Source organism: Strix aluco, chromosome 5, assembly GCF_031877795.1.
Source record: "Strix aluco isolate bStrAlu1 chromosome 5, bStrAlu1.hap1, whole genome shotgun sequence".
NCBI classification, from domain to species: domain Eukaryota; kingdom Metazoa; phylum Chordata; class Aves; order Strigiformes; family Strigidae; genus Strix; species Strix aluco.
Window position 1 is genome coordinate 38,177,752 of NC_133935.1, and position 19,657 is coordinate 38,197,408.

General features: G+C 40.3%; 2 protein-coding genes across 7 annotated transcripts in view; one reads left to right on the forward strand and one right to left on the reverse strand.

Annotated features, from left to right (window-relative positions):
- EEA1 (early endosome antigen 1) overlaps positions 1-12,581 on the forward strand; it is a 78,295-nt gene extending 65,714 nt beyond the window's left edge. For all 6 annotated transcript variants that reach the window (XM_074827073.1, XM_074827076.1, XM_074827075.1 and 3 more), the window contains 6 exons: positions 54-185; positions 1,979-2,164; positions 2,456-2,694; positions 4,158-4,278; positions 4,623-4,721; positions 5,766-12,581. In XM_074827073.1, the coding sequence (XP_074683174.1) occupies positions 54-185; positions 1,979-2,164; positions 2,456-2,694; positions 4,158-4,278; positions 4,623-4,721; positions 5,766-5,888 (900 nt within the window). In that variant the 3' untranslated portion in view covers positions 5,889-12,581. The remainder of the gene's footprint in view (positions 1-53; positions 186-1,978; positions 2,165-2,455; positions 2,695-4,157; positions 4,279-4,622; positions 4,722-5,765) is intronic.
- Positions 12,582-15,254: 2,673 nt separating this feature from the next.
- The window catches only part of PLEKHG7 (pleckstrin homology and RhoGEF domain containing G7), a 34,675-nt gene continuing 30,272 nt past the window's right edge, over positions 15,255-19,657 (reverse strand). Inside the window, 2 exon segments of the mRNA XM_074825414.1 lie at positions 15,255-15,362; positions 18,010-18,110. Of these exon segments, the coding sequence (XP_074681515.1) occupies positions 15,255-15,362; positions 18,010-18,110 (209 nt within the window).

Sequence of the window (19,657 nt, forward strand, 5' to 3'; positions counted from 1 at the left end):
TTGTGTGAACTTGGAAGAGGTAACTTTTCTGGCACTTTTTATTTCTCTTTAAGATTTTGAAAGAAAAAGACTTGGCTAATGAAAAATGTAAAACAACAGAGCTCCAGGAAATAAGGACTAGACTTGAAAAAGAAAGTGCCAAGCTGGGTGAAGAGCTTAGAGCCTGCAAGCAAGAATTTGAGAAGGTATACTGAGACAAACTGAGTCTTCATGTGGTTGGTTATCTGATAACAAATATATGCCTACTCAGTAGATGTTGTCTGGAATGGCTATGCAAAGATGGTTGCTGTAAATATCAGTATTACAGGTAAGGGAACCAAAGCACAGATTTCATTGAGGTTCCTGAGTAATGCTGACTTGAGCAGTGATAATCCTGGAGCATCAGTGCCCGGTGTTCTCAGCCAGGTGGACCACATAACTTGTCTTAGCTTCAGGATGGGTTGTATGTCCTGGCTCTTCTTCTGTTCCACTGTAGATTCACTGTGCATACCCTTGCTTGACTATTCTGAAGTGCAGAAAAGATGTCCAAAAGTGTCATGAATGTGAAGTTTCCCAGATGTTCTATGCACATCTGGTACTTCTCAAGGGTGCATGGTAGAGTTGAAACTCCCTTGATGTGCTGTGGTTTCTTAAAATGTCTTAAAAAGTCACAGCTGGGGAAGAAACAATGTCAGGAACCTCATAAAAGACTAACTCTCTTCCAAATCATAACAATCCAATGAGCTCTCAAAAGGGTACAAGTTTGGAGGCTTTAATTAAATAATTTTTGGTCTTCAGTAAAACAAACTATTTCTCACCACATTCTACATATTTAATTTTTTAGTCTCTGTAGAAACAAACACTCCTGAAGACCGTAGTTTGTGTTTTCCATATTATGCTATTAGTAGTTACATTTGCATCTGTTAAGCACACAGGGTTTAAGTTGCCGCACAAGTATAAATGAAGGTACAATGCCTATATGCTAATAAAAAGAAAATAATGTGATATGAGTTTCGGATGTTCTTTTGTTCTCCAGTGTTTAGAAAATTGTCTCTTATTTTTAGATAGAAGTCTGTACTTTGTTTCTGTCAAGCAATCTATGCCCAGTGTTTTCTTGGATTTTGGGGAAAGGTTATCTCTATTCTAAAGAAAAAAATGTATAAAGATGTATATAAAATGTATACACATCAATGATAGCTTAATATTCATCTCTTGATCTCCCTACAAGAAATCAGACTGAAACAGAAATTGTCTCCTAAAGGCTTATACTGTTTCCCATGTGCTACCAAAGAATGGATAGATGTGCATCTGTAGGTCATCCCCCTATCCTCAGGATATCTTCTCCTGCTGTCTTTGGTTTGGTTTTAATTTGTGACGTGAATTTTGAACCCAGATTACTCTGTTAGTACCTGCACGCTTGGCTATGTAATTTTAAGCAAAATGACTCCTGTAAATTTAACTAACTATTCTACTTCAGGATTTTTTATGTTTTATTACAGAGGAACAAGTAAAACTAATATTTAAAACCAATATATCATCCTACTTGCTTAAAACATAGGGTAATTATTTATACATTTAAGACTAATAGAAGCTAGCTTTCTTCCACAGTGTTTGGTTTTTACATAGTCATTAAGATGCTTTTAACCTCATTATTGCAATCAGAGATCAATATGAAGTAGAACAGACTCTAGAAAATGACAATGGACGTATCTTTTCAAAGAACTGTAGAAAATAATCCAGCAGAGCTTCCACTACTTTAGTAGAAACATACATTAAATTTATTTTAAAAATTGTATGTTATCCATACTATAGGTATAAGACTAAAATCTTTGATCATGAAAATCACTGATACTTTGTGTTGTAAAATCATCTTTTCTTCCAGTGATAAAACTAAAAATTATTGCTGTTCTCTCCTTGGAAAGAATTACAGCAGTTTTGCATTTAAATCATTTACACTTTCAATGTTGCTACTTTAACTTTGAGCTCTGTATCCTAACAGGAGGTGGCAAATCTCAAGGATGCAAAACAGCTATTGATTCAACAGAAATTAGAGCTGCAGGGCAAAATAGATAATATGAATTCAGCTCTGGAACATGAGAAGAACACCCATCAAGCTGTCAGAGATCAGCTGAAAAAGAGAGAAGAAGAGCTGAAGAAAGAATGTGCTGAAATTGAAGCCAAACTGGTTAGTATGTCAGAGACTATAAGACTGTTTTGTGAACATGCCTTTGGATTTTTTCAGGGACAGGGAGGAAGCAGAGTTGACTTTAGTTTCACATTACATTAATTTTTAAATGACAAAGTCAGAAATCTTTGAGGTGTAGGAAAATTCAGTGGGATGACAGCCTTGTCTAATAGAGTTTGTTGATTAAAAGTAGTGATTCTAGTACAGTAAGATTCTTTGCCTCAATTAAATGTAGGGAATAGGGAAAGAATACTTGGAAGGTTGTTTTTCATTGATCCATTGTTTTCTTAGCACACAGAGAAAAAAGAGAAAGACGAAGAAAACCGGAAACATGAGGAAAAGGAGACCAAGCTTACCATGCAGGTCACAGCTCTGAATGAAAACCTGGCTACCATGAAGAAAGAGTGGCAAAGTAGTCAGAGGCGAGTGAGTGAGCTGGAGAAACAGACAGATGATTTACGTGGGGACATTGCTGTCTTGGAAGCAACAGTGCAGAATAATCAGGATGAGAGAAGAGCGTTGCTGGAGAGGTAAGCTATGGTCATTGCAATGTGGAAGCGTAGTTTGGGAAATGGGTAGCCTCACACTGAAAACTTGTTTCAGTTGATTCAGGATTCTCTATGCATGCTTTATTGAAATCCATGTTCCTGGTGCCTGGGTTGTGGGTGCAGTTTCCAGAGTGCAACCTTTTGTTGTCCCTGCCAAAGCACAGCAAGGGGTGTTGGGAACACACTGTGCTCTTTGTGGGCTTTGACAAGGTGACCATTCTGTAGAAGATCAGGCAGGCTTATCTCAGGACCTTACTTACCAACAAAGCCACAACTCTGTGCTTGTGCTTGAAGATTTATGCCCATCCATAAGAGCTTTCTAAATCCACTGGACTCCTCTGAACTTTGAGGTGTGTAAGCTGTGGCTTCCCATCTCATCTGTTGTGTGAACCTTGCAAGGCCTGTAAGAGAGAGCTTCTCTTACCAGAGTTAACTATCCTTTGCCATCACTCTGAGGCTCCTCTGCCTTGACTCAGAGTAGGTGCACTAGTCATCCAGAAGCCTGGAGGAGACTGCTTAGTGCCTTCAGTAACATAGAATTTGCTTAGGGACTTCTAGGTATGCCCACTGCTCAATGTGAGGAGATTGAATGTGTAATTGGATTAGATAGGCTAAGGTTTGCACAGGAGGTATTTTCTTTCTCCTGAAAACCTACATTATTCTCTTGTCCAGTTCTGCTATTGTTTCTACAATATATTTAAATCTTAAGTAAGCAGAGTGCCTTTCTTTCAAGCAGCAGGAGGCATGCAAGGCAGTGGGAGTTACCTGAAAGCAGTGATTACAAGGGTGTTAGAAACATCCATGAGATAGGAAACTTTCTCTGTCCTTCTTTCCTGACATGTTTGGTGAAGGCAGAGTGGAAAATTTTTTTCATTATTATCAAGCTTGCCGATTTGTTTTTTGAGCAGTAGACCTCGGGAAAGGATGGAATCAATTCAAGTGAGATCCTCTTTCTTTGGCAATCCCTTGCCATACCATGTTGAACTCATCCAGTAGCTGTTTACAGCTTGGCAGAAAAACACCCTGTGAAATTTGCCTTTCAACAGTTAACTCAATTTCAGCTGATGGGAGGTGGCCATGCTAAAAGAAAAAGGTTTCTTTTTCTGCTCTGTTGTCTCACCCAATCTGCGGCAGCTGGTAGGTGAGTGTCCTGTTACGCAGGGATACTTACTGGGGCTTGCTATTGATACACTGCATTCAGTACTGTCCCTGGTTTTGGGAGTAACTCCAGGTATTAATAAGCTGCAGATATTTGAGAGCAATGCCAGATAAACTGATTGTTACAAGAGAACATTTTTCCAGTCAAGGCATCCAAGAACTTTTCACAGCAAGGATATTTTTGGCTGGATTTTATGAGTAACTTCTCAGACATGACAGCCTGCCTAAAGGAGGCAGTGTACGTTGCCTTATATGTTTTGAGCTGACAATTTACTGGTTTTCCCCAGGTGTATAAAAAGTGAGGGAGAAATTGAAAAGCTTCAAGCCAAACTTGTAGAAATGAAGAAAAAGCTGGACAACACTACTGCTGCAATGCAGGAACTTGGCCGAGAAAACCAGTCATTACAGGTACAATCTGATTTTAAGCAATTAAACCTGTTGATTCTCTGTGTGGGAACTTAGGAGAATTTCAAGTTTGTGTCAGATTGGTGGTGGGTTACCTTTCCAGAGTGATTAAGATGTTATGCTTATGGTGTGTGGAGGCCATATTGCTGTCTGTGGGTTCTTAAATCTGCTTATAGTTTTGAAACTTGAAAGATTTTCTTTCTGAACAAATATAAGCTCTCAGTATCATGGCAGAATTGGTGCTTTTATACTGCACTAGGGTAGTGTGTGCAGTGAAAATAGAGGAAATTAGTAGGAATTAGACATGCATTTTAAATGAACCTGCTTTTTTTATATCTTCTGTATAGATCAAACACACCCAAGCTCTCAACAGGAAGTGGGCAGAAGACAATGAGGTACAGAATTGTATGGCCTGTGGAAAAGGCTTTTCAGTGACAGTGAGAAGGGTAGGTGTGTTTTACTGTGTCTGTGGGGATTTTATTTTTCTGTTGTTTTCGAACTCTTAGATGGCATACAAACTTCAGAAAATGGCCTTAATAGTGCTGTGACACTCAGGACATCTCCAATACGGTTGTTGCTTGCAGTGCCTTAAATATTAAAAGTAAAGTTTGTGGAGCTTACCTTATTCATGATTCTTTTGCCATTTTAATAGCATCAGTTTATAAACAGTGTTAAAATAGTTCAATCCCTTAAGCAAGCAAGCAAAATTACACTGTTGTAAGGGTATTTACAGTAAACTTATTTATAACCAGTCTGAACTGGATTTGCAGGTATAAAAGAAATGTAAATTCGTTGAAATTAGGTATATGTGACAATGTGAGCCATCAATATGATCTGGTGCTTTGTGACTAAGCAATAACTAGACATGGAACAGAAGAAACAACTGGATGTATTTTAGGTCTGTAGTCAGACCTTCTTTGTAAAAACAGCTGTGGTCAGCTAAGATGTTAGTATCCCTCAATTGGCAGGGTCTGCCCTTCATCCAGAGATTACTATCCCTCCAACAAGTGACTTGGCAATGAAGTAGGTAAGGGATATTCACGAGGTTCATTTTGCAGTGCTTCCTGACCTGGTCTCAGGTGGCTCTCCCTGTCCTGCATTATTTCAGTTATGTTCTTTGGGTAGTCTTTGAACAAAGGCTGCTGGATCCTTCGATTCAACACTACTTCTCAATGTGAAAGCAGGTAGTTACATGTAAGAACAACATGTTTTATGTGACCAGAACAAGCTCAAGAGGAGGATTAACTTCAACCAGTTCATTTCTGAAACTGGCATAGTCTCCCAACTGCATCAAGCGCTTCTGAATATTTTACTCCTGTACCCTTTAGAAAGGATTTAGTCCTGTGCCCTTCTGTGTGCTGTGTAACTACTATTTAAAAATTCAAACTAACTTGTGAAACATGAGAGTTGACTTGACATGATAGCGATATCTCTTAGTGATCGATGCCCTGTCATTGATGTTCAGCATGTATGTTTCTTCTCTTTCACAGCATCACTGTAGACAGTGTGGAAATATCTTTTGTGCTGAGTGCTCAGCAAAGAATGCCTTAACTCCTTCTTCTAAGAAGCCTGTCCGAGTCTGTGATACTTGCTTTAATGACTTGCAAGGATAACTGGCTATCGTGAGTGACAAAGAAATGTTACACTAAAATTTATAATTTCTGTTGTTGCACTTCATTCAGCACTCAGACTACTATTCAGTTTGGACAATGATTGTAACACTTGGTAAAATTTAGTATATTTTAAAATGTTTATTGATACCAAGTAAAACTATTGTATTTTTTGTGAGACATGAGCTCAGATCATCCTTAGCTTACTGCCATTTATCCTGGAAGGAGCTTCTATGTCTAGATTAGAAATACCCAGTTATTTGTAAATAAAGTTTAAACAGAGGAGTAACAATGTATTTTTTTATCTTTTATTTTTTTGTTCAAGAGAAACAGCGTTTGTGATATTGCAGTTTATTCTTGTTTCCTTCAAAGAAAAAGGAAGACACAAAAACTTGTGAGGATTTTATGTATCAAATGTTGCTGTGAAAGCATAACTAACTGTTGCATTTGATTGCATATCTGATGTTCTTTATAACCCCTTGTGATTTTGTTTTCTTTCTATCTCTCTGGTTCTTGGACTTCTCTCTCTAAAGTTTGAACTCCACAGTGAGGGTAATGGCTGGACTCAACTCCAATTTGGTTTTATTTGCCCACTTAGAACTTGTAGTATCAGCATCCGAGTCCTTATCCAACTACAGTGCTTGGATACTGGAACATCCATACACATACTGTATTGCATAGTTTCTGTGTGTGTGTGTGTGTGTGAGAGAGTATGTGTGAACAAATGATGAAACAAAGTTTAGCTGACATTATAAGTATATTACAATATTCCATCCCGTATTTCTTGATTTCGCTTTGACGTATTTGGTGGATGGATTTTAATATTCCAAAAACCCTTATGTGTGGGTTTTTAAAAGCAAACAAACAATACTGGTAGTAGCCTGTAGCACATCTCTCCCCCTACCCATACCCTGGAAGCCTTGAGAAGTCCTTGTGCTTCTAAGAAACATCTAGACCTTCCATGCTAGGTATCCTACTAAGAAAAAGTCTTTTTGAGACTGCTGCAGTTTATCTGACCTTTTCTTGTGTCCCTTCCCTCAGCTTTTGGTGGAAGAAGCTGAACTCCTGATACACCCAATAAACCTGTTTTCCATTGCTCCATCTGCCCCCCAGTACCAGTGGGGTCTTAGATGTTATGTTATATGATTTAATCTGCTCAGAACAGTGGTGTGACTCTCCTGCTACTAGCTTAGTTATAAGCCAGACAGCTCTAAGTAAGAGGCCAATATATACATCTTTAGATATTTATTCATATTTTCTTTTCTGTACTTGCAACAGAGCTTTCTTGTAGAGTTCATATAGGCTCCAAACTTCTTTTTTGATGTGATTTTTATTTACACCTGCTCATTCCTGCCTGCCTGTATCTAACTCTTCTTCCCTTTGTATCTGGTATTTCAAAACAGCTAGGGTTATTTCTTCTGAGTAGGGGTTATTCCTTCCAATATTTAGGGACCCTTTGTCTTAAATACCCTCATAAATTCCCCACGCCCCAGGCCCTTCTGTGTCTTCCATAGTTGTGCCAGCTGTTCAGAGAACAGGACCATGTCCTCAATTCCTCTACTTCTTGCCTGAGGTAAGGAATCAAATTCTGTCACAATGATGGAAGCTTAGATATCATAAGGCAGGTTCGTTTGCTTTTATCCATTGACAGCTCTATATGTGAATGAAGATTTTCTTTTGTGAAAAATGTCTAGTCCTGATTAACTCTCAGGTGAAAAAACTTCATAATCCCTCTTCTCCAGAAGTAGTGATCTATATGTTTCATATCCCTTCTTAGCTTACCTGTCTAGTTCTACGTTTTCAGCCTCAAGGAGTCTTCCTTTAGGAGTTTTCTTAAAATTAAATTCTTATTTCCCAAAAGCCAGTTGAATTATGTAACTGGTTCTCCTCAGTGTAAAAGGGTTTGGGATACAACCATGGTTTATGTGAAATATTGACCTGCCTTTCTGGTCTGAACTTGAGAGTTGCTTGCTCAAAAGAAACAATTGCTGCAATGATTCCATATGAACAGAGCCTCTGGACTCGCTGTTTGTCCTCATTCTCACGGCATAAGAATCTTCTGAATAGAAAATACAAGCAGAATCTCTGCCTCTGGGAATTGTTTTAATTATTTATTTATTGAGAGAATCCAAAGAGTTTCCCTTTGAGTCTTTGTCTGACATGTGACTTAGGAAATGTGGGAAAAGTAAAGATGTGACAGTTGTGTTCCAGTCTAGATGCACTCTGCCCTGTGGTGTAATACACGGAGCCTCGTGCTGCACTCAGCCTGAAGGACAACCACGTGGAGCAGAAGGGATTTTGCGAGGGAAGAGAAGCTTCCCACAACTGCACAAGGGCAAAATGCATGAGGCAGAGGGAGATGGAAGTATTTCAGGGGGAGCTAGGAAAATGGTTAAAAGAGTCACTTGTGTTCAGGCATTTTGTTTTTGAATGGGAACCTGTGAAAGCTGAGGAGAGGGTTCTGCAGTAAAGAGGAAGTGGTAGAAGCTCTAGTAGGGTTCTTAATTCAGCCTTTTGGGATGCCTTTGTGTAAAGACAAGCAGAGTTGCCTCACTCAGCTGGCTGCTGAAGCAGGGCGGTTGGTTGACCACAGATCAGACCTCGGTCTGGAGCTCCTCAGCTTCAGGAGCAAAACCAGCTCAATTTCTGAAGGTTGCTTTTTGCTGACCAGGTTTATATGACCAACTTTTTTGAGAGGATGGAAATGCTTTTCAAACACACATTTGTAGAAAGAGGGATTGTTGAAATCTAGAGGAACAGTGGTAGGGTAGAAACATTCATTCTTGAGCTTTGAGTCTGCAGCAATAGGATTTCTACAGCTTTTCACTGGAGTAAATTTATGACTCCATTTCTAAATCTTATTCTCCTTCTTTTGTGATTATGATTCTTAGTGGAGATCTGTATTTGTTGACAAATTGATGGTATACTAGATTGTATAATGCTACCAGGTTGGAAGCTCAAGCTCAGTAAAATGACTTGTGAGATACATAATAAGGGAAACTGGAAAGTGAAAAGCTTTGTATTTATATATCTGCCTGCAGAGTCTGACTGTTTTGATGGATATATTTCAGTAGGAATGTGGGGTTTTTGTTGCACCTGCTTTAAAATAGAAGTAATAGGAAAACCTAGTAAAAAGCCTGGTAACTTTTACCACACTGAGCTGAAGGATTCCAGACAAAATAGTTTAATGCACTGATTTTTCAGACTGCAAACACAGGAACAGAGGGAAAAGCTAATAAAATGGCAGAAGAGGAACTGGAGGATGCACAGTGATGTGTTTTAACAGCCTCTAGCAAGAACCAGATTGCTTGATGCACTGAAGAGAGGCCGTTATAGAACAAGAGGTGGAAATAATGGTAAAACCAGTTAGGTGTGTGGGATCCTCAAGCTGTCTTTGATTACTAGCCATTACCATGGCATCCGTAATGGGACAGTGAAATGTGGGGTTTGTTCCTGACACTGTCCCCTCTGCAGGACAGTCCATCCACTTCCAGAATTGCTGGGGGAGCAGAATATAAGAGACCAGCTGCTACGTGGTTTGAGACAAGCTCCAGAGGCAATCGGGAAAGCGTAAAGGATAGTCTTAAGGGTGGGGAGAGGTTCTTTAACTTCCTGGAGACATCACCTCTCTTCTCAAAGAGCCACAATCCCTTGTGTTGTTGCCTCCAAAATGCCAAATCCTACTGTTCTATTCCAGCCTCGTGTCAGCAATAAATACTTCATACTTCCGTCCTGCAACCCTTCTGGAGGAAGGTAGCATTGCAGAGGTCAGCAACAGGCTTTTGATCTTAGCTGGCTGTGCTTCACTGTTATTAATTTCTTTTCCCCATGTGTTCCTTCCCTCCAGTAATCTTCCCCTTTCTACAAAGGTTGAACAAAGAGGATAAAATTAATGAGTCACAGTAGAAAGAGTTGTTGTTTGCAGATGAAGAGACAAAAGGAATTTTCTGCTGCAGCTTCCAACAGAGGCAAGAGGTTTAGAGGGATCTCATTTTTCAGCTGGCTTCACTGGCTGGCACAAGAGTCCAAGGCTCTAGGGTACAGTGTGGGTTTTTTCCTCTGGTTTTGGAAGGTGTCAAATAACCAAGTTGCCACGGAGTGTGGAGTGCTAGGTACAGAAGAACAATGAATAACTATTTTTGTTGTGTTTGGGACAATTAGGATTATTTGTGAATCCTCACTGGAAAAGCTTTCTTAGTGAAGCAAGAAGGGATTTGGGAACAGAAACATGAAGTAACCTTGCTGTGTTTGTTTTACATTAGCAAGAGCAATTGAGTCTCTTATGCTAGATGTAAGAGATATGACATTCCTAAAGAAGGGACCTGGAAAATTCAAGTACTTTTCTGGATTGTTAAATGTCAGTTAAACGTGAAGTGGGAACAAATGCTCGTTGCAAAACTTAAAAAATTTATGACCAGTACTCAGTGGCAGACAGAAAACTGCTGGAGCTTAAGTTCAAACAGAGTATAAACTGTGCCAAGAAGAATGATACCATGGTTTGAGTATGTTGAAACTGATAAATTACTCCTCCAAGTACCACTCCTTCCCCTCTGATATTCTTGGAGGACTAGGAAACAACACTGTCATTTGCACTATGCACTTTTTGCTGTCTAACTGAATATAATCTACAGGAGGTGGAATGGCATAACTTGCATTGCATGTGTTCGCTGTAATCAATGGACAGAAGGTTTATCTTCAGCTGGACTTTTCACTGTATTACATTTGGCCCCTTGCTATGTAAGGACAATTGCACTCGTAATTCCTTTGTACCAAAAATGTGATCATCATCTGAGAGCACATGTAACAACAGAAACCATGTAGTCACACACACATGTTGTCTTTGTAGAGCTTCATTTTAAGATTATAAAATGAAAAAACGTGAATTTTATGTATTTTCAACGGTCTTGCCAGTTGTCTAATTCTCAATTTTTGGTCTTGACCTCAGCATCACTTCTAGGATTAGTTTAAGATTATTGTCCAACCACAGCCTCTCCAAAAGCACTAAATGGTGTACTTTTGAAAAACAGCAATAATTGGATAGTATATTCCCGCCACAAAAACTCAGTTTTGGGGGTATTTTTTTTTGTTTAAGGGACACTGAATAAAGAGGTTTGCATCTTTAGAAAGAACATAAGATGCCACTTAAGATCACAATAATGAGGAGGATAGGTACTAGTTAATGTAATAAACTGCCTTTTGTCTGTAGCTCACCACATACTATGCACTCACTGTGCAGCAGATACAGGATTATCTGCTCATTTGAAGGTTACTGAAGCCCTGATAACCCTTTTGGATCAACGTTACTATGAAAGCAGAAGCCTGGTAGGCGTGTTTTCCAATTTTTCCTCCCCCTGTGACCTAAATTAAAACCAAATTCATCTGTATTTCCTGCCTTTTTTGGGTAGAGAGGGCTGGGAAAGTGTTCATTGTTATATGTCAACAGGCCAGTGCTGGCAGGTCCAGGCTCCTGCTGTTGGCTTTACGGCAAAGTACTAAAGCTTGATTCCTGGCGAAAAGGGATGTTTGAAAGAATGTCTTGCTGGGTTAGCAAATACCAGAACTTTTTATAGTAATGTGTCCAAAATGCTGCTTGTATAGGATTTGTCACTTTTGTAAGAAAAGAAAAAAAAAAATCACAAAAAAAATCATAAAACCCCACCATTTGATGCTGTTACATAAGATTTCATTTAAACTACCTCTCAGCGTGAAATTCAAACATTAGGTAAGTTTAATAAGGGTTGCTCACTGTCATGTTATGTAAAAGTTATAGTGAATGCCAAAATTACAAAAGTTGATCGCCAAAAAGGAAAAAAGTTAAGTCTTTCTTTTTTAATGTGTTTGAAAGTATCCAATAGTTTCAAGTTACTATAAACTCTGTTGTATTCTTTTAACTTATGTAGTTTCAATCTTGCACACTCTAGCTGCTGGACAGGAAATAAATCATAACCACAAGCTTTCATAATCACTGTCTGCTGGGTATAACAATTTTGTATGCATCTTTGTCATTTGGCTATAGATAACCTCATTCACCAAATGTACCATTAATTTAGTTGTCCTTTTTTTTCTTCAGTACTCGAGATGTGAACTTGATGAATGGTATTCTGTAATGGATGCGTGCCACAAATTACATTGTTTTGTTTGCCTCTTTTCTGAATTTTAATGATCAGTTTATTACTGCAGATGTGAATATTGCGCATACAACTTAATTTCTGTATAATTGTATAAAATAGAAATGGAAAAAGTTATAAGTTCTTACCCAGTATTTAGAGGTAATGTATTATACTAGCCTTATGTTGCAGTTTTACCTACAGAGTACTGCACTTCTTTTAAACTGGATCATACCATCTTGGTAGGTGTAGATAGATTTTTTTTTTTTTTTAATTTTTTTTGCATGAGTGTGTTTTGGTTTTGTTTCTTTTTAATTGAAGTTCAATTCTCTTAAGTTCTATTTTCAGTGTTTGTGTTTACTACTTGTGGTCATGTAGTTGTGCCTTACATTGTAAAAGAATTTAGTCCAGCGTGCACTGTAATTCCTAAACTCTGCGATTTGGAAGGTGGCTGTGGATTTGGATGAGAAGATGACACCATGCATCAACCAGTTCTGTAAAAACTATGATGAAATGTTATTGAAATGTCATTTTTGTTTTCTAACCTGTTAAAGGAATGATTAATGACAATAAAAAAAAATAAATTAGACCTTTCTAATAGACCAGTTCTGTCATTCAAAACTACCTTGCCCCATTTCAGATGGCAAAGCTACTTTGAAATGAGGGATATATCATTTTGTGAATGAACTGTTGGGAAGCCACACATCTAAGAACAAGCTAAATGCTCCAGTTTCTTAAACTTGTGGGGAGCTGCAACAAAATCATTCATGTTCCTGAGGCAGCAGTGATAATGACTTTTTCAAATCTGTATTTTCACAGGTTAAATTCAGAGTAGTTTTCCCATTCCCAATAACTGCACAAAGCCGCTGAGTATCCTGCATTCAGTTAAAGTCCTTCTGTCCCTGGCTGTGTCCAGACATCACATTCAGTGCTGTTGAACAACTAGCATAACTGGAAGACTCGAAAGTAGCACTTGGTTTAGTTCTTTAGATTAATGAAGGGCTTGCTTGTCAGATGGAAACCTTTCAGGGTGGAGCTGCATTGCAGAGAGAAGCCAGGTGATTAATGTGTGTGTGATCAGTCCCATGACAAAGCTACTATTGAACTGTGGAGGCATTCACATAAAAATGTGTTTAGCTATTGAAGCAGATCTTCCTAGGGGCTCTGTGTAGACAGTGGAGAAGTATGGAGAGAAGAGGTCTCCTGCAAGGCAATTCGAGTTGGGAAGTTAATTTCTGCCTTGACTGCTTTCTGAGGCATCATTCTCTCCAGACCACAGGAGAGCCTGTTGAGTTTACGTCTCCCTAACGACAGCCTGTGTGTGAATACTTCCTTCCTCTGGGGTGTCCTCCTTGAAGATGTGCGGGCCTCCAGGAAATACTGAATCTCTGGGATTGCTTAGTTGTCTGGTAAACTGAGTGCTTAAGGTTGTTTTTGGCAAAAATACACAGATGCAAAACACCCCCTCACTTCTGCCAGTGCACAAAGCGCAAAGCTTAGTTTGTCAGGTGTGACTTCTCTGGGCTTGAAATAGCTTTCTGTCCTACCAGCATTGGTTTCAAGGTACTGTGAGGTTTTGATGAGGCACCAGGATGGAAAGGGGAGGGTGTGACATGGTGTCCAGCTGAGCTTGGGATCAGGGATATTGAGCACAGCTGTGTAAGCCAAGTTGTGGCTAAGTGGTTGCAGCTTGAGTGGTGTCCTGGAGCAGATTTGCTATTTCCACTCTGTTCTGCTCTGCTGCCTTACACTTTCACCACTTGCTATGGAGCCTGAGTGGCTGTTCCTTTCCCAGGAAGCTGTGACAAAACCTTGCCCATCACAGGCACGGGGGGAAGAGCTGGAATGTGTACTGCAGCAGCGTAGGCTGTGTCTGGAGACTAATGAACCAGGTAAGTACGTACATATGTACAGCCTCTAGACCATAGCTTGTATGTACAGGTGAACCAGCTCAAGTGGATAAAATGTACCATCATGTTCTCATGGGTGGAGCTGGGGAGAGAGCGGGGTTAGGGCAACAGCTGAACTCATGTTTAATTCGATTGTGGAGTAGAGGTGAATGCTGACTTTCCTGTGAATAATGTGAATGACTGGGAGGGCACTCCTGCGTTCTTCAGCATAGTCCACATCTATGTGGCTTCTCTGTTCAGTTCTCCCTGAAGTAATTTCTAACACTGAGGGGATATTCTAAGGGCTAACTTTTCTGCTGAGGGAGACTAGCTGATTAGGGACAGAAAGTGGGGTGCCACAGTCACTTAGAGTGGCTTTAGGGAAGTCTCCCTTTCTGTCTTGACTATGGCTAATCTCGGGGGCTTAGCCAAGGCTAACCTGGTGAGAGCACCCTCCGTCCGTGGTAGTAACCTGCATGAATGTTGTAGCAAACAGTTTCAGGCTGTTCTGTGGAACTCCTTCAGTACCTCAAAAAGAGGCAAAAATAAAATGATTAACAGGGGAACACTTCTGCTCTGTGAACCACAGATCTGGGATAGCAATGAAGTATTGAATGGTTTAACACTTCAGTTTGTGAAGCAAACTTGAACTCTAATGCTGTAATGGGTGTGAACAATGCATAATGACAGATCTGCTGATAATGAAGTAGTGAAAAACCTCAGTTAAAAAACCCCAGTAAAACCCATCATTGCACTTCTTTCTTTTTGGATATTCTGTAACATCTCTAGTTTAACAGAATGTTATATGTAATTATGACCTTTTCCAAAGAAACTTAAATAATCTCATTTTAAAAATTAATGGGGAGTCAGCAAAATACAAGCTTTTACTGATCTGCCTCTACAAGCTCAATGTTAATGCAAAAAACATCTTGTGATATTATAGTTTAGTAGGTAGAGAGTCATAACGATTGGGAGCTATGGTTACACAATTTTAATTTCATGAAATTTATTAATACAATTTGAATGTTCTTGGAATAACCCTTCTAGACTTCTCTGGTTCTCCTCACCAACATAGGTTTTTTTCCCCTGTCCTGCTTTCTAGGAAATGACAAGCTGTATTAAAACAAACTTCCCTGGATGGCAAGAGCCTTCCCCTAGCTGAAGCAAAGGAACATCTAAGAGTGATACGTGTATTGCATGGCTCATTTTCCTCCCTCCAGTTTATTCCTACATCACTTGGTCAGAACTCCTCAATTCTCTCTAGTCAAGTCAGAAATTTGTTAGCGTCAGAAACTTAAGGCATGCTGGAAGAAATAACTGTGTTATCACCACAGTAGTCTTCCACTGGCTCTGTTGGTGTCATGCTGACATTATTAAATTTCAGAGGATTCATCTGGGAAGCAGAAAGCAGTGCTTTTCTTGGTTTCATGTTGCGTGGTGTAATTGGAGATTGCTGTTTCTATCTGTGACAAACATGTTTTCTGTAACAAGAAAAAATTATTTGTAAACCAAGACAATCTAAAAAAGTTCCAGTAATTCAGATACATAAACACCCAGAGCCTTTGGTTTTATTTATCTTTTCTTCAGGCCCATGCACATAATTCCTGAAGTGAAAATGAATTACCCCAGAACTGAGACTCCCAGTTCCTCAGGCCACTACATGCCACTGGAGCCTGTGTCTGGGGCCAAGGATTTCCAGTGACGGTTTCCTTTTTGGTTGGAAGGTAGGATTTTAATGTTCTGTTTGCTTGCAATGGTGAAGTTGCAGCTGCAGGCTGTTTCACATGTTTTTGTGTAATATTTATTAGTTTAATGCAGTCCCTGCAGTTTGGGCTCCCGGTTCCTGTGATGAGAACAGCCCCAGTGCTGTCAGTATCACAAGTTCTGTCCACCTCTGAGATCTGTCATGTGCTGCCACATGAATTTCAGTTTCTAGCATCACACTGACAGCATTCAGCTCTGCATCTGCTGTCATCCAGGTATGAGGGCAGGGGGTGATGGCTGGAGAGATGGATTTAAAATACTTCCTTCTCTCTGTGCTAGTCTAGATGGTCTGGTTGTAGAAGCTGAGCTGTCTCTGTATTGCTATGATTAGACATTACAAATTAGTTGGCAGCAATATAAGCTTAAGGTCTAGCTGTGCTTCTCCCACCCTAGGGATTTTGCCTAGTCAGGAGCTGCTCTCCTTGCTGTAATGCATGTAGAGACACTGAGTTTTGATGCAAAGAGTAGAAACGCATGAGAAGGGGCAGCCTGTTCTACTTCATGCTGTGCTGGGATTCATAAATTTTGTTATTGAGCCATCTAGTTGTTTGTTGTGTGTGTTTACACCCTGAACAAGTTAAAGACATCACTTTGAAAAATAGAAAGCTGGAGAGATAAATTGGATGACCTACAGGTCTAAGGAGTCCCAGCAGAGGATGTGAGAAGAGTCTGCACATGCCTGGCAGAGCACAGAGCCTGGCTTTGGCATGCAGCGGTTGCTCTGGTCCCTCTGGAGCTGCTGGCAAAGGAGGGTCTGATGTGCAGTGTGGTGGTTGTGCAGGGGTTTGCATAAACCTGTAGGAGGCAGGATTTAAACTGTTGAGCTTTTTAAGGTTCAGGGAAGAAATGGGGGGGATGGGGGGAAGAGAACGGAGGGCAGGACAGTGGTAGGGGTGGGATGAGCAACAGCAGCGTATTTCAGGTCTGTGTTTTCATGTGTCTGCTGAGTGTTGGGTCTCTGAGAGAGAAGTGGGAGTGAGGCAAGGGGTTCCTTGCACCTGCGTTCAATGCATTGCGCGTGGTCCCCATGCAGTCAGCAGAGCGCAGTATGGCAGTGCAAGGCAGGTGGGCAGGGTGAACTGGGAGTGCCGAGGCAGGCACTTCATAAAAATCAGGAAATCTAAGAGGCAGCTTGTAGCGTAACAGCCCTCTGCTTGGGATGAATCAATGGGAATGTGGCATGTACGGTTTCATTCAGTTTGCTGTCTCCATTTTGATATAGCTTAGCTAGCTCGAGGCCCTGGTCTGACAGCCCTCGCCAGTATCAATCTTATCCAGATCATCTTCCTGTCTGCCTTCCAGAATCATGTTAGCTAAACCCATGAGCTCATCTTGCCTAGCAGTTTCTTTACAGAATGTATTGATCGTGCTAAGATTCAGCTTCTTGGGAGCTAAAATAAGGTAGTTTATTCAGCTGGTGCTGGAAAGTCTACCTTTCCTAGGGCTTAGAGTGCCCAAAGTCAACAAAATGCAGTGATGCCACCACATCCAAGTGAAAAGACCCTTTCACTGCAGGGTTTTTCCTTTGATAAACTGGACTTGGGAGACTTTGAGAAGATGGTAGCCACCTGGTGTGAAGGCAGCTTTGGAAGGGAAAGGTGATACTTCAATAACAGGAGAAGATAACAACACCTTGAGTAGATCCCTATAGTAGATACCTATTCCAAGTACCAACCAGTGACTTGGAAATGGAAAGAATTCACTCACTGCTCTTCCATGAAAAAGTTTATCTACTGCATTTTACTTTTAAGAATTAATGTTAGCGTTAGTCAAATTTCTGTGCATTAGGTATTAGAGAATGAAATTCAACTTACAGGAGAAAAAATACTTCTGTGAAGTGCCTACCATGCTTTCAGATGTTGTATGTAGCACTGTTACTAGAAATGCGGTGTGAAAATGAGCGGTAAATTTATATAACAGTGGAATTAATCATACCATCTGTTTGATCTGAAATTGCAAGATGTGTGTTGTGCATAGATGAGCATGATAACAGTTTTCTGATTGAGTACTACTGCATATCAGTTGGGTATGGGGGGTGTTTTGGTGTTGATTTCTCTGGAGGGGCTGACCGTCTTCGTTTCTGCGACACAAGAAATGGCTTTTCTTTAGCAATCAGAAATGATAATGTTTTTCAACAAGAATATGACCTGCTATCAACCCTGATATAAAATTGGTACATGTTCAACAGCAAAAATTCTGTAACAAATGTGTGAGCCAGAGCACTGGGGTGTTATTTTGTTTGGCTTTGGTCAAGTGTCACAGCTGTAATAGATTCTTATTGCAGCATAGGTGCTTTTAGGCTGCAATCCTCATTTAGGGAAGGCATAGTTGTATAATTAGAGAAGAAAAAAAAAAGTGTGTTACTTACCTTGGCAGTCTCGTCTGAGCTTGTGACAAGAAGACTGCTATGCACTGACGATACCTATTTTCATGCTGTATTAGGAAAGCATTTCCCAGGCTGAAGACTGTGGAAAAATATTAAGAAGTGATATAAATTCCCTCATGCAGCTGTTAGTCCAATTTTACATCACATTGATTATGATTAAAGAAATGATACATGTAGTCATCTTTTCTGATTCTTCATAGGGCAATGCACACTGATAGGGTTAGGGGTTTTTTTTGTGTGGGAAGCTTTGTTATTTCAAAAAGTTACTTCTGCTTGCATTTGTTTTATTTTTAATTACTTTATCATTGTGCACCTAAGGTGTTTTTGAGTCTAGCTGAGGATCATTAAGACAAGTTTTCATTCAAAGTGGACTAAATCAAAGCTGAAGTTAGAGAAAAACAAATATCAAAACTTAAAAAAGAAAGGCCCCATTTTTATTTTATTTCAAATGGGTCTGTATGACAGCTGTCATGTAGGGAAGTGGCTGATGGTGGGTTTGTGTGTTCTCCCTGGGGTGTGTGCATGAGCCAGTGCTGCTGCCTGGGGTGGCCTCAGCTGGCTGCTGGCAGCAGTGTTTTGCAGGGCCAGGCATGTTGCCAGCAGCACTCTGGTTCCTGCCAAACATCGGCAGGAGAAGTTAATCACTGACAGGAGCATCTCCTGGGTCTTGCAGATGACTTTGAGCATCATGTAGCAGGTTTCCCTGCAAGGGGTCAAATCAGCACCAATGACACATGTCCAGAGTGAAGGGGTGGCTTAAGTCTGCTGTGAAACAAGCTTAGGGGACGAGGAGGGGAAAGCATCTTCAGGTAGCCAAAATCCTGTGGCAGAAGGCAAGCATGCTTGGGTGGGCTGTTAGTAGCAGGGAGTGGGGCACAGCAACCTGTTGCAATGCACCAGATTCACGTGGTTGCACATGGTGTTGCTTTTTTTTAGCTAGAGTTGACACTGCTGTAAAGGAAGCGATGGCAAGCAAGGTGTGGGATTGCCTCCCTGCGAGTGGTGGCCCTAAGCGGAGCCCTGCTCCTGAACCCACACAGCCTGAGGAGAGCACGGATCTCGAGCTGCCAAGACAAGGCAGTATTTTTTTGTCTATTACAGTTGATAACCTTACAGTTTGATAACCTTATCTAGATCATATAGTTTCCTCTGAAGCCTTGTGCTATGTAGAATATCTTGCTGCTGGGTAACGCTTCTTGTCCAAGCATTTCGAAGTGCTTTACAGTCAGACCTCAGAATGTTTCTGGAAGATAAACTGTCCTATAGTTCTAGTTTTATAGAAAAGGAAAATGGAGCACAGACTAATTACTGCGACAAATTGGTGGAAATTTATAGCAGTAGGGGGCATATGTTTCAGAACTCATGCCTTCCATCTGTCTGTGGTCAATGGAAAATGCAACTTTGCAGTCCTAAAAATGAATTTTCTGGGCAATGCTTGGCATAAGGCTCTCAGTAATGTTTTGTAAAAGAAATTCTGCAACTGCAAAGATTACCAGTCTTTAATACAGTGACATACCAGTTGGTCTGGCTCCTCCAAACTTAGTGTAAAGCATTATTAGTGGAGCAATAATAAGCAATTGCAAAGATCAAATCCAGAGCAGAACGTTAAAAGGAAAGCAGTTTCCT